The 15000-nt window shown below is 45.1% G+C and overlaps 1 protein-coding gene across 1 annotated transcript in view; it reads right to left on the bottom strand.

The window, feature by feature from the left end:
* Positions 1 to 15000, bottom strand: part of lpin1a (lipin 1a) — a 72916-nt gene that overhangs the window by 45231 nt on the left and 12685 nt on the right. The window contains exon 2 of the mRNA XM_063184115.1: positions 993 to 1193. Within this exon, the coding sequence (XP_063040185.1) occupies positions 993 to 1193 (201 nt within the window). The remainder of the gene's footprint in view (positions 1 to 992; positions 1194 to 15000) is intronic.

Below are 15000 nucleotides of genomic sequence, written 5' to 3'. Positions count from 1 at the left end.
ATAGATCAGCTGTACGTATGACTGATGAACCTATGAGAATGGCAAATGGGCTGTTATGTGTTGACCTGATCAGCTAGAAGGCTCAAAAAGCCATTTTGAACTAAGCTGGAGCACACCTCACCTCTTCACCTCAGCAATATAATCAGAGATTCTTTAAGTATACAGATATGCCAATGTAATAGGTTGCTATGGGCACCTAACATAACCAGGTTCCGGTCTGCCTAAAGGGGCTTGTCATGATACTCCTAGCATTGAATAGAACAGTCCTTAGGTCTGCCTAAAGGGGGATCCCCCCTCCCTGCAATTGTAGAACCAGGAAACAATGGGCCAACGGAACCTCTCTCCCTCTCAACTCTCTCTGATATAACCCAACCAATAAATGGAGTTCTGTGAGAGAGAGAGAGAGAGAGAGAGAGAGAGAGACTGTGAATCTGTATGTGATTACTTTTCTTCATGAGCTGTTGGTTAGTCGCTAGTTGGCTAGCTACAGGGTGCTTTTTGGACCCACAACCTGCTTCCGCCTACTGTCTGTGTGTGTTTGCGTGTGTGTGTGTGTGTGTGTGTGTGTGTGTGAGTGTGTGCGCGTGCGTGCAGGCTTGCGTGCGTGCGTGCGTGCGTGCATGCATGTGTGCATGCGTGCATGCGTGTGTGTGTGCGTGCATGTGTTTGCGCGTGCATGTGTTTGTGCGTTAGGGCTGTAACGATCACTCACAATTCGGTTCGTAGCAACGATTTTTGACCTACGATTCGATACACCCCACGATTTCTGAAATGTATCTCCACTGAAGTTTGGAAACACTATCACATTAAATCATAAGGTTGTTTTCTGGACTAATGGGTAATAAAAATTCAAAAGGGCGTATCACGATACTGCCTCCTTGTATCACGATACAGTATCGTGACTGTGTATCACGATTTCTCGGTTCGATACAATATCGTTACAGCCCTATTGTGCGTGCATGTGTTTGCGCGTGCATGTGTTAACAACTCACCACTTTCTCGCGTGAGCGCAGGACGCCCATCTTGCCGAAGCGCACGTGGAAGGGGGAGCACTGCAGGCTGCCATCGGGCTGCCGCACCACGATGACGTCGATGCAGCCCGACAGGGTGGCCGGGTTCAGTCCCCGATACAGCTCCTTCACCTGCACAAACACCTGGCCCGCCAACTGGCCCACGTAGTTCATGGTCTGGGACTGATGGTGGGAAGGAGAGAGGGAGAGAGAGAGAGAGAGAGAGGGAGAAGGAGGGGGAGAGAGAGAGAGAGAGAGGGAGGGAGAGGGAGAGATAGAGAAATAGAGAGAGAGAGAGAGAGAGAGGGAGAGAGAGAGAGAGAGAGAGAGAGAGAGAGAGAGAGAGAGAGAGAGAGAGCATGAGCAGGGGGAAGACACTAAAGGGCTTAAAGCGCTCAGGAGTCTTTGGAGGGTAATATTACTCAGGTGCTCATCTGTACCGGGTGAGGTGTAGGTCCAAAAAGGCCCATGTGCTTTTAAACTGAATTTTAAATTAAAGGCTTTTTTATATTTTTCTCAAATCTCAGAGTGCCTCTGCTTTTTCCTTCCTTTTATGAGCAGGGGGAATCCTTGACTAAACATGAAGTACTACTGCTCTGTTGTGTTTCTTTATTCTTCAACTGTACTGGCTGACGCGCATGCTATAATTTCTGGTCTGTGTCCGCTAGAGAGAAAATCATTCAATTCATATTTACAATACAGACACAAAAACACACAGACACACAGAACCCTCAATCACCCACCATCCAGCTACTGTAGCGTCTGGCCTTGGCCTCTGCAAACTGCCCTCAAATGCCTTTTGGCTTCCTTCACTAACAAACAGCTGCTCACTCACAAACAACAAGCAGTGCCACTATTAACATCATTCATTAATCATCATTAACATCAACAGCAGTGTCATCAGCAACAGTATCATACAGACTTGTGTCAGTGACAAACAAATACACACTTTATTTTGCCAGAGGAAAGGAGAGAGAGAGAGAGAGAGAGAGAGAGAGAGAGAGAGAGAGAGAGAGAGAGAGAAAGAACATCATACAGACTCACAAGTAAATTCAATTTCACCAGAAAGAGAGAGAGAGAGAAACAGACAGAGAAACAGAGAGAGAGAGAGAGAGAGAGAGAGAGAGAGAGAGAGAGAGAGAGAGAGAGAGAGAGACAGAGACAGAGCGAGAGACTGACCAACGTGCGTGTGTTTTTAATGCTGGAGAGGGGGCGTAAAATCCCAAACAGCCGTGGGAAAGTGATTGCCCCTGCCAGACGAGGGCTGTTTTAAACATTTAGAGCTCGTAATGGCTTCGCTTCCTATCTCTTTGTCCTCTTTCTGCCATCTTTGTATTTTCTCTCCCTCGCTCTTGCTCTCCCCATTGGCATGTCCATCTCTCTTTTCTTGTCTCCTTTATCTCTTTCCTGTCCACCATCTCTATCATCTCTCTCTCTGTCTGTCTGTCTGTCTGTCTGTCTCTGTCTCTCTCTCTCTCTCTCTCTCTCTCTCTCTCTCTCTCTCTCTCTCTCTCTCTCTCTCTCTCTCTCTGCCTGGTGTATGCAAACAGTAAACCTACTACTCTACTCTACGGCAGATGAGAGAGACAGCAGGATGTGTCTGTCTACCTGCCGGTGGGGACTGTGATGGTTGCTGGCAGACACAACACAAAAGACGTACGGTGCAGTACAGAGGATGACATGGCAATTACAGAGCGTTATTATCCCCGATCTTCCTTCATTATGCTTCAACATGAGGAGGAAACACGAGACCATTGAACTCTTCACCCCAACCCTAGCCTGGCTAAATGCACCTGACGAGGGACAAATTAGGCTCACCTCCCCTCCCCTAACCAGCCCACCTAGCCCAGCACCCACCTCACCCATATATCCCCTGATCCCAATGACCCCACCTCATCTACTGTTCATCCCATCTCACCTACTCTGCCCCACAAAGGCAAAGTGCAGAAACTACGTCAACATTGAAACTGAAGTTTTAAAAAAGCCTTCAAAGTATTGGTATTAGATTGGATATTGAGTAGCTACTGCAAATTTGACATACTGTAGTAATATCTTTAAAATGGGACACCATTGGACCATAAGGCCTAGTCACAAGATAAAGGAGGTGTAATGAAGACCATTTTCACTCTAAACTCAATTTTGATGAAACATGTACTTACTGCACTTTGCATTTGTAGGGCAGTACTGCATCTATGGCCTGGTAAGCTTGGTAAACAGCGGAGATCCTATAATAACCCATCTACACTGACTGCACTGTATATCCCTGGCCTAGTGAACTCAACAAACCCTCAGTGTTGCCAGATTGGGCTGTTTCCCGCCAAATTAGGCTGCTTGGAATGGCCGTCTGCGGGTAAAAATGGAATTTTGCAGGAAAACCCGCCCAATTTTGCCCATAGACATCAATAGAATTGGGTGGGATTTAGTGCCTCTAGGCGGGTTTTGAGCATTTTTTGGGCTGGAAATCATCAGCCTCATCTGGCAACCCTGCACACCCTAGCAGCTTGGCGAGCTGCCTGAGCCAGCTCTCTAGCTTGTTTTATTTGAGTAGCACGTTTTTTCCCCCCTTTTGAAGAGTTGGGGAGGGTTATGCACGATGGCGACACAGCTATTCCAGCCTATTACGTTGCAGTTAAACAGTTTGAATGTCAACCGTTGCCTATGGTGTAGCCCTACATGCAGTGTTGGGAAAGTTCATTTCCAATGGGGAACAAACTGAAAGTTCAGTTGACATATTTCAAAATGACCTAGTTTGTTCATAATTTATTACAGTGACAGTTTCGTTCATAGTTCATAGTTCTTTTTTGCAATATGCTGTTACGAGCTATACTGCTCAATATCAGTACCAAAGCCTATATAACACACCGCAGACAGCATTTTTTTTTCAGAACAGCAAAATTATATGTGTTAGCTTTCATCTTATACTACTAGGGCTCTTAACACACACACACACACACACACACACACACACACACACACACACACACACACACACACACAGACTTCATTCAGCCCAACTATTTTTTTTCCAGCCTTCCCACTTTCCACTGGCTGACTTCTTATGAATACTACATTCACTGGAATGTTAACTCTGTGTTCATGAGCACTGCTGGTGCTGACTTGACTCCATTTACTTCATTAGCCTACATTTCCCTAGGCTGTAACAAAGTTGTTTGACCCTGCACCAACATCACAGTTGCATAGAGTAGAAGAACCATGAAAAACCATGCAATTACAACACAAGTAGTAAGATACAGTTCAAAGTTCCATGCACAGCTCCTAGGTGCTGGTAAACGCAGGAATGTTAAATACCTCAAAAGAAAGAAGTTTACCGCACACATTCTTGACTTTATGCTCGTTTATTGTTTGCTATAATAAACGAGCATAAAGTCAAGAAAGTGTGCGGTAAACTTCTTTCTTTTGAAGTTTGTACAAGTAGTAAGATGTTGCATAGCTGTCTACTGTATGTAATATTGGTAACACTTTATTTTAGGGTTACATCTATTAGCACTAATACATACAATGTGCCTGTATAAGTAACTTGTAAGGAATGTACTAAGCAAAATCATACATTTGTTAAGCATGAATTCGCAAATGCCTTGTTCATGCACAATAAGGGATTATTACCAATTTAACCTTAGTAAGGACCTAGTAGGCCTTAGTTTTTGCTTAGTAAATGCCTTACAATTTACTTATGCAGGCATTAACATCGTATGTATTAGTGCTAATAGATGTATCCCTAAAATAAAGTGTTACCGTAATATCATACTAGTGTTGTTGGCATTACAGCTGTACAGCACTACAGTAACAGTACTTCCGCTTCTACTTTATACAACTCCGACCAACATGAATCTGTGCTCTCTTGTCCTCACCCCACAATACTGAGATAGCCTCCTCATGCGCACTGTTGCATTGGTGGAAAACTGTAATAGTCGTTGGAAAAACAATAGAACCACACTACTTCAACATTGCACAGTGCCTTTGGCAACACATTGCAACTTGGTCATTGGCATTCTGGTAATAGCAAATTTATAGCAGGGTGGTGCATGTCATAAATGATAGAAGTCTGCAACACTGTTAATGCTTCCAGTGATTTACTTGCACGACGTTTTGGACCTTCATCCTTTTTCAAGTGCAACATGTTATGGTTCATGCCACAGCCTTTTAATTCATGCAGATGGGATCACCAGCAATCCCCACTCACTGTTTGCTGGAAAAGCTTTAACTTACTACATCAAAACAACATTGATATGTCATATTTAAGAGTCTTAAGGACTTGGTCATTACTATTTTGGTGACAATAAGATTGCAACAGAGGCGCCTGCACTAAGGGGTCAAATAATACATAACGACTTGGCTATTGCTATTCTGGTAGCAGCAAATGTACAGCAGGCGCTCTGTCTTAACAGATGAAAGTGCCAAGAAAGTAAAAACAGAAATTCTCCATAAGCTAATGAGATCCTGTATGCACACCTTTGGGCTAGGCTGGTTAAGAGTACAGTGCAATTGCTCTTAAATGCTTACACTTGAGCTTGCAAGAGAGAGGGAAAGGCAAGCTGTTACATGTCCAATGATAAAGCGAGAGTGTGTGTTGCAAAGCAGATGATCCAGCAATTTCTCTCTCTCAAACTGTCATATGTGCAACTCATTCAATGATCACGGCAACAAAATCCTAACTGAAACTGACAAGATTATGTGGTAGCTTTACACCTGAAACGTTTAATCCAACATTTAAATGCATTAGGATAGTGCAACAAATGATATAAATTTGCTATTACCAAAATAGCAAATATCAAATCATAATGTATTACTAAAGGCTTGCAGTAGTGTAGCACTATGTGAGTAAAGTCTTGTTTTCAATGACTATATTTCAGTACAAAAAGTAGTGTACTCATTCCTTCAAACCCACGTAGCACTGATCACCCCAGCAGGCCAAAAAACGACGATTTCAAAAGTGACTTTCACCCTATTACAACTCGATGATGCACTGACACCATTTTGGAAACCTCCCTTTTAGGTCTTAGTCTGTCTTTCAGGTCTTCGTCTCCAGTGTCACCTGAGCTTTAAGTGTAAGTGTCAGAGACGTCATTACCCGGCTATGGATTTGCAAGGGGGCACACATTGGCATTTGGGTATTGTGTGTTCATGCGCCCACCACCCCCCTTCCCATTGGCACCAAAGGTAATAGTATCCTCCAAGGCTCCTCTGTGAATCCGACAAGCTCTTAGAATAGTCTTTCTGGACTGGCAGGCACGCGCATCTGTGTGTGTGTGTGTGCCTAGCTATTGAATAGTGCTCCCATCCAGAGGGTACCTCTGTGTGTGTGTGTGTGTGTGTGTGTGTGTGTGTGTGTGCGTGCGTGCGTGCGTGGGTGTGTGTGTGTGTGTGTATCTCTGTGTGTGTGTGTGTGTTTGTTTGTTTGCCAGCAGCATGTTCTGCATGGCGGGCATGTACAACCCTTGAGTGCCATGCTATGCCACCTTCACCAGTGCCACCTTTGCAAATAACCCTGGGGGCCCCTATGTTCTTTTCCAGGCTTTGAGCGTGCCCGCACGCACGTGTGTGTGTGTGTGTGTGTGTGTGTGTGTGTGTGTGTGTGTGTGTGTGTGTGTGTGTGTGTGTGCGTGCCTGCCTGCCAGTGCCCACTGTGCCTGTGCCCGCTGGTTCCCAAAGTAGCGTGCTGCTGGGCACAGGCTTCTATGGGACAGCAGCATGATGCCCAATTCACAGCTTGTTACTGTGGCATAGGAGCACAATTACATAATAATTAGCTAACCCCAACATGCGTACAGTACATACGCAATCGTAACACACAACCATAGACAACCCAGACACACAATCCTAAACACACACACAGACACAGACACAGACACACACGCACACACACACAAGCACACACACAGACACAGACACAGACACACACGCACACACACACAAGCACACACACAAATAGCACCTTTCACACACTCAGCATGAACAACCTTACAGGAACTGTCAACAGTTAAGGTCACAGCACAATAACATATCCTCCCACAGTGCCATTGAAAACACCAACCATGTGCATGTTGCAATAGGTTATAACACACTGGGCACTTAGTCATTCACCCCAGTTAATACAATGTCATCACTGGAAAACCAGAAAACATGTTCATGGTCAACACATGAACCCTTGTCGTCTGCAATAACCATTTTACAGAGCCATCGCCAGCACACAAACACTACATTCAGAGCCAAAATACCTCCGTTTAATTTGTCCAGAAAGATGGCTACATTCAGAAACACATTCAGATTCACATAAGCCCCAATTGACAGCAAATTACGGCGTCAAATCTCTGAAGTCAATGGATTTGTTTGTGGTTGGGTATGACCTGAAGGGTATTGAGAAGAGGACAGTGTTATTCCAATGGTTATTCCAAAGGAGAATACGAAGCAAGCTGGTGTTTACAATCTCAACAATCAACACGGCGCGTCACATAGTCAGCACAAACGGAATTGTCAACAACGTCCAGTTCTCAGTGGATGTCCTTCACACATAACCATGGCGATACGGCAAAATAACCAACGATGCAGGTCAAGAAAATAAACCATTCGTTCATGGTCTGCATATTAAAATAGGACGGCATCAAATATGATGGCTATGGATACTTACATTCTCGAGGGTGAGCGCCACGAAAGCAGAATTCTTCCTCCCACCATCAACTCGACAGCGAATATTTTTGTATTTCTGAAATCCTCCTCCAAATCAATGAGTCGAGGCATCACGTTTGGAAACGTCCATCCTTGACAGCGTCCGCAATAGCCTTTAAAACCGCACTCGAAATTCCGTTCAATGAAGAAGCCCGTCCCTGCCTCTGCCGGTGACGTTACTGGGTGTAAACCCCTCCCGCCGACCAATCGGAGGGCAGTCTGAAAACTACTACACGTTTTTGCCTCCAAAGACCCCCGTGGGAACCAGCGAAACATCATCAGCATCGATACATTATTCACCATTGGTATGCAGAGTGCAAATACACGCCTTATGTATCTGTCTTTCATGCGTTGTGTTGCCCTGCGTAAATATGGCGATGGGAGCGCACGAGGGTGGGTTTTGCAGTCTGGTTGGTTGGTAAACAGTCGAACCACGTGTTCTCTGAGTGGCTGCTGCAGTTCCTTTTTTGCTCATAAGACTGGAAAAAAAACATCTTCCAAACCAGAAGGTGCTTTCCTTTAAAATAAAGCATTTTGTTTTGTTTGATTTATTGATTTTCTCATGGTGACATTCAGACCAAGCACAGCATAGCCTTTGTGTTCTTCCATATCAGTAAAGCAATAGCTAGTGTTTATAAGTGTACTTTAAAAATAAATAAATCATAATTTGGTCTGCATTTTTAGATTGTATGGATTCATTCAAAGTCAAGTCAAGTCTCTCTCTCTCTCTCTCTCTCTCTCTCTCTCTCTCTCTCTCTCTTTCTCTCTATATATATATATATATATATATATATATATATATATACAGTATATAGGCCTATACATACACTTGCATGGGCACGTATACAGTACACACCATGTGAGGCTGAAACTGAAGGAAAGAGATGGGTGGGGCAGCGACAGTATGTGCTTACTTACCTGTATACACACACACACACACGCACACACGCACACACTGAATCTGAAGTAAAGATAGGGTGGGGCACCGCACCTACTATAGTATGTGTTTACCTTATAGTACCTGTGCAACTCACCTCACCTGCTCTTATATCTGTCACCAGCATTGTCACGCAGGCCTGAGATTATTTCCGCACCCTAATCTCATATTGTCCCCCCGTCTCTTTGTCCCCCACCCCTTCCATTCATCTATTTTCAATAAAACATGCCGGCACATGCAAATACATACAGTACATACACACACATTAACATTCACATGGACACATGTACACATATATATCACATTCTCATAGACTTACACAAACACGCACACACACACACAGACACACACACACACACACACACACACACACACACACACACACACACACACACACACACACACACACACACACACACACACACACACACACACACACACTATGCCTGCATGCACACTACACACATACAAATGCACATGCAATAGACAACATAGGACATACACGTAAACATGACCTACACAGACATATGCCTATGCAATAGGATACTGTATATGCAGGGGCACATTGACATTCACATGCACAAGGTTCTCTCCTTTCCCCCTTTTTCCCGCTCTCTGGTTCCTTGTCTACTTTAAGCACACACACACACACACACACACACACACACACACACACACACACACACACACACAGAGAGACACACACACACACACACACACACACACAATTGTGGTCCTCCTCACGTGGCAGTCTTGGCAAGCAGCCAGCCAGCGTTCCTGAGTCAGTGATGATATATAATGGGGTTAGAGAATGGAACGAGAGTCGGCGACTGCACTGGGAGCCGCGTGTGTGTGTGTGTGTGTGTGTGTGTGTGTGTGTGTGTGTGTGTGTGTGTGTGTGTGTGTGAGTGAGAGTGAAAGAGAGGGAAAGAGAGGGGGGGGGGCTGTGTGAACAACTGCACTGCTCCTCTAGCGTGGGCAGCCTACTGTTGGCTTAGGGACAGCACACCGTATAGAACCAGATAGTTACTGGGTCTGTTCCGGGCCAGAATTGGTCACTGGCCTTGGTCACTTCAGGTCAGGTGGCCATTTCTCTGTAGGCTGTGAGGATTCGGGTGCAGCAAAGGCCCCTTTTGTCCACAATGACTGTAATGATGCTGTAATTACTGTAAAAGGTTGATCTAGTCAATGGACTTAGTGATCTCTCTCTCTCTCTCTCTCTCTCTCTCTCTCTCTCTCTCTCTCTCTCTCTCTCTCTCTCTCTCTCTCTCTTTAAATGTGTGTGTGTGTGTGTGTGTGTGTGTGTGTGTGTGTGTGTGTGTGTGTGTGTGTGTGTGTGTGTGTGTGTGTGTGTGTGTGTGTGTGTGTGTGTGTGTATGTGTGTCTGCAAGCCAGTATAGCATATTTATACAGAAGGATTATTACTTTCACTTGGGAAATATTACATTCAAATAAACATATTATCAACAATATTTACTTTGATTTCATTATGTCGTTGACTGCTTGTTACTTCCGGTGCAGTATCATGGAATCACAGTGCAGCATGAACTTGCAGTTACAGTGCAGCATGAACTCCAGTTTGTGCTGAGGCTCAGCCACTGCAGCCGCAATGTAACGGTTGTGTAGATGGGTCCGCAGTCTGGCCTGTTCACACTTTGCTGGAAAGACTCAACTACATCATACGGTATGACACATATATCATAGCCTACATCAGTGGTTCCCAACCTTCCTCAATTCGTCTTCGGTCAAATATAGAATAAATGTTTAATGTAACACTTACATTTTGTTGCTTCTATGCATATATATGCATAAATGCTTTGTCATTCATTCAACATGGGCTATATATGGTACCCCTTAAAATCAAAAGGGCTTCGCGACCCCCTGCGGATCTCTGGCGACCCATAGGTTGGGTCCCGACCCATAGGTTGGGAACCACTGGCCTACATCATATCACACTTATTTGACATTATCCAGAGCCGGTAGCCCCTTACACACCGTCCCACCAGTAGAAAGCTCTAATAGTCACTGAAAAAACTTTAGTACCACAGTGCTACAACATTATGACAGCACACAAGGCCTTTAGTACATTATGACTCGGTCTTGGAATTTGTCAGCTAATTTTTAACAGGGGCCAGTGTCTTACTGGGTAACGTAACAGATAGGTCTTGGTGATTACAATTTGGAAGACAATGTGGTCATAACTCCGCTCCTTGTCTGTCTCTCTCATGTCTCTCCCTACCCTTCCTTCTTGCAGGGCATTGGCGTTGAGACTGGCTCTGAGTGTGGACAAGACGGGATTGGTGCTAACGGTAGGGCACTCACAGTAAATGTTGTGGTGTTAATTCAACACTTACAGAGTTCATTTAAGTCCAAATGGACTCAAATGAACTCTCTAAGTGTTAAATGAGCACTGCAGAATTTACTATGCGGCTGACCCAGGTTTCATTCCAACCCGGGCCCTTTGCCAACCCTTCCCCGTCTCTTTCTCCCAACTGGCTTCCTGTCACCACCTTTCTTTTGTGTTCTTTCGTATAAAGACTAAAAATGAGGGCTTGAAAAGCCAAAAATATACTTTTAAAAAGAGATAGGATGGATGAGACTCTTTTTTTTTCCCTTTTTTTGAGAGCGTGGACGCAGTGTGTGTGGATGAGACCTTGTCAAGGTCTGTGGTCTGCCTCTGTAACATCTGCATTTGATTGTGTTTCAGTAGCCAGACACAGCATACAACATTCTTCCTCTTCATCTCTCTCTCAATTAAATTAAATTCAATTCATAGAAGCTTTATTAGCAAGCCAAAGCATTGGTTGAAGATACATTGGTAATCTCTCTCTCTCTCTCTCTCTCTCTCTCTCTCTCTCTCTCTCTCTCTCTCTCTCTCTCTCTCTCTCTCTCTCTCTCTCTCTCTCTCTCTCACACGCACGCACGCACGCACGCACACACACACACACACACACACACACACACACACACACACACACACACACACACACACACACAGTTGAAATTCTTCAAGCCAGAGATGTCATGTTGGCATGAAACACTCTGCTCCACTCCATCATCATGGGAAACTGGCCACAATTGGACACAAATGCCTGTAACAACAAAACAACTACAGTACAACTGCACAACTACCTTTAGGCAATCAGCAGCACACACGTATGCACGCAGGCACACACGTACGCACACACACACTAGAACACACGCACACACACACTAGAACACACGCACACACACACTAGAACACACACACACTAGAACACACACACACACACACACACACACACACACACACACACACACACACACACACACACACACACACACACACACACACACACACACACACACACACACACACACACACACACAAACAACACAACCACACAGAGTAGGCCTACAGGCTGTCAACACCACACAGTCACACGCCACCCTGAAAGCATCTGCTGAATGCCTTCCCCAAGTTCAACATTCCTCTGGTATTGACATCAGGACAATACACTACACACACTCTGTCAGATAGAAGTGTGAGTGTGTGTGTGTGTGTGTGTGTATGCATGCGTGTGTGTCTGTTTTGTCTGTGTGCATATGTGTGTGTGTGTGTGTGTGTGTGTGTGTGTGTGTGTGTGTGTGTGTGTGTGTGTGTGTGTGTGTGTGTGTGTGTGTGTGTGTGTGTGTGTATGTGTGTGTGTGTGTGTGTGTGTGTGTGCGTGCGTGTGTGCGTGCGTGTGTGCGTGCGTGCGTGCGTGTGTATGTGTCTGTCTGACAGTGACCTCAGTTTTTGCCAGTGGGAACAGCAGTGCAGTGCTATTGTTTATCTTTCTTGTGATGGCCCCTGGACCACATGTGTTTGTACTCAGTGTAGGGAAACTCACAAATGCCTAGAAATACACTGCGGTTTGGAAGGACACCAACGGAGCTCTAGGAAAGAAGGAACTCTTGCCTTGTGTGTGTGTTTGTGTGTGTGTGTGTGTGTGTGTGTGTGTGTGTGTGTGTGTGTGTGTGTGTGTGTGTGTGTGTGTGTGTGTGTGTGTGTGTGTGTGTGTGTGTGTGTGTGTGTGTGCACATGAGTGCATGCGTGCGTCTGTGCATACGTGCGTGCGTATGTGTGTGCACATGTGTGTGTGTGTGTGTGTGTGTGTGTGTGTGTGTGTGTGTGTGTGTGTGTGTGTGTGTGTGTGTGTGTGTGTGTGTGTGTGTGTGTGTGTGTGTGTGTGTGTGTGAGGGAGGAAAGCTAAAGCAGTGTTTTGATTTGTCTCCCACTCAGTCCAGTGGTGTGCAGGGGAGCAGGTTTGGCTGCACTCCCACACAGATGTCTATGAGCAATCTACTTCTACGTATTTAGGCCTACTGTGTTGTCTGCCATGCAAACACGCCTTCAGGCTTTCTAGGTAACTTCCACTTAATCTTGTACCATGTACATATTCGTCATCTTTATTTATTTCCATTTATCTGCCTACGCAGCTGAATCCTCTTTTCTGATTGGCTGATTGGGTTGCAACTAATTCCCTATAACCTGTCAGGCGTCAAACGTGCGAATAAGTTAGGCGAACTGCCGTTACTAATTCTAAACTGCAGGTTGCCGGGCAGTGCATGAGAGATGTCTTTTTAGTTATTTCCTACCATGCAAATGTGTTTTTACGGATTTCATTTTGCACAGTGCAGATTTCTCTTCATCCTTTTCCTTCATCCTTCATCCGTTGATTTCCTTTTCCGTTTTACTTTGCAGAAGTTTCTGAGTGATATCCAGGTCTCTATTTTTAAGTTCTGCCGTGCAAATGTGTGTGCAGCATCTCCAGCATCTCTCTCTCATTTCGACCAGCGAGCAGATACGTAATCTCAAGTTAAATTCCAATTTCATTTCTTCCAAGCAAATGTTATTTAAATATTTTCCATTGATCACAAGACCTATATCTCCTTTCAATCTGATAATCTGCCACTTCCCCTGTTCCTGTCCCAGTATTCTACAGTGGGGGCTCTGCATGCCACGGCAGGCATTCTGGGAAACAGCCTGAGCCATGTGCTGAACTAAGAGGAAAGGGAGAGGAGAGAGAGAGGGGGAGGAGGGGAAGGAGAGAGAGGGGGAGAGGAGGGGAAGGAGAGAGAGGGGGAGAGGAGGGGAAGGAGAGAGAGGGGGGATGAGAGAGAGGGGGAGAGGAGAGGAAGGAGGAAGGGGGGATGAGAGGAAGGAGTAGAGGGGGTGGAGGAGGTTAGGGGAAAGAGGAAAGGCCCTTTAAGGTCACTCCAAACAGCTTTTCTAGGAAGTACCCCAAGCACCCAAACACGGAGAAAATGGGGAGTGAACTAGGAACACACAGGTCCTATATTACTTTGCCTGTGTGTGTGTGTGTGTGTGTGTGTGTGTGTGTGTGTGTGTGTGTGTGTGTGTGTGTGTGTGTTTGTGTGGGTGTGTGTGTGTGTGTGTGTGTGTGTGTGTGTGTGTGTGTTTATCTGGACTGCTGACACCACACAAACACACACGATTGCTTCTCTCTCTTTCTTTCTCTCTCTCTCTCTCTCTCTCTCTCTCTCTCTCTCTCTCTCTCTAGCCACCCTTTCGTCCTCCACACCACAATAGAGGTTTTTGAAAACAATTTCCAAAACAATCTGCGCATTTTCAGATGTCTGTAATCCGCACCACAGCAACTCGTGATCTCATCCAGAGGGAAACACACAAACACAAACAAACAGCGGTTTGGCCACTTGGAACATGTTTTTTCCACCACACAAGCTGATTAGATTATAAGTGTGCAAGACTTGGCCAATGGCTACACTCTGCCTGGCAGCAACTCAGTGGCTCTTTATCTGGTGTCCTGACTGTGACACCGCAGAGAAAGAGCACCAGGGGTGCATTTCTGGAGAGCGTAGTTGTTAGCAGTTAGCAACTATGGTAGTTGCCAATGGGAAATTGCATTGCAACCAACGAAGTAGCTAACATAGTTAGAAACTACGCTTTCCAGAAATGCACCCCAGGTCCCATCGGAGCAGACTGACTGTGAGGATTTAGGGTGAGGGTGGGGTGGGGCACACAACATTAAATTTGTTTGTGAATTTGAAGTTTATATAAAGTAAATACATTTATAGCCTACAATTTCGAAAAAGTTAGAGTATTTTTTTATTGGGACAGGACAAATCATGTCTTTCAAAAATGGGTTGAGACATGTCCCCATCCCCCTGGGTCTGGTAGGTCTATGATCCTGGGATCCTATGATCATCACATCATGCACTGCACATCAAGACTCTTAACACTGTAATAATTACACAAAGAACCATTCGGGAGGTTTCACTTTACTACTGTGGAGTAACTTCTTAAAGCTCTCTGAGGAGCATGCAGGTTATTTGGTTCAACTTCTTATAGGCAGGCAACTGTCG

This window comes from Engraulis encrasicolus, chromosome 19 (genome assembly GCF_034702125.1).
Source record: "Engraulis encrasicolus isolate BLACKSEA-1 chromosome 19, IST_EnEncr_1.0, whole genome shotgun sequence".
NCBI lineage: Eukaryota > Metazoa > Chordata > Actinopteri > Clupeiformes > Engraulidae > Engraulis > Engraulis encrasicolus.
This window is presented reverse-complemented; position numbering and strand designations above follow the sequence as displayed.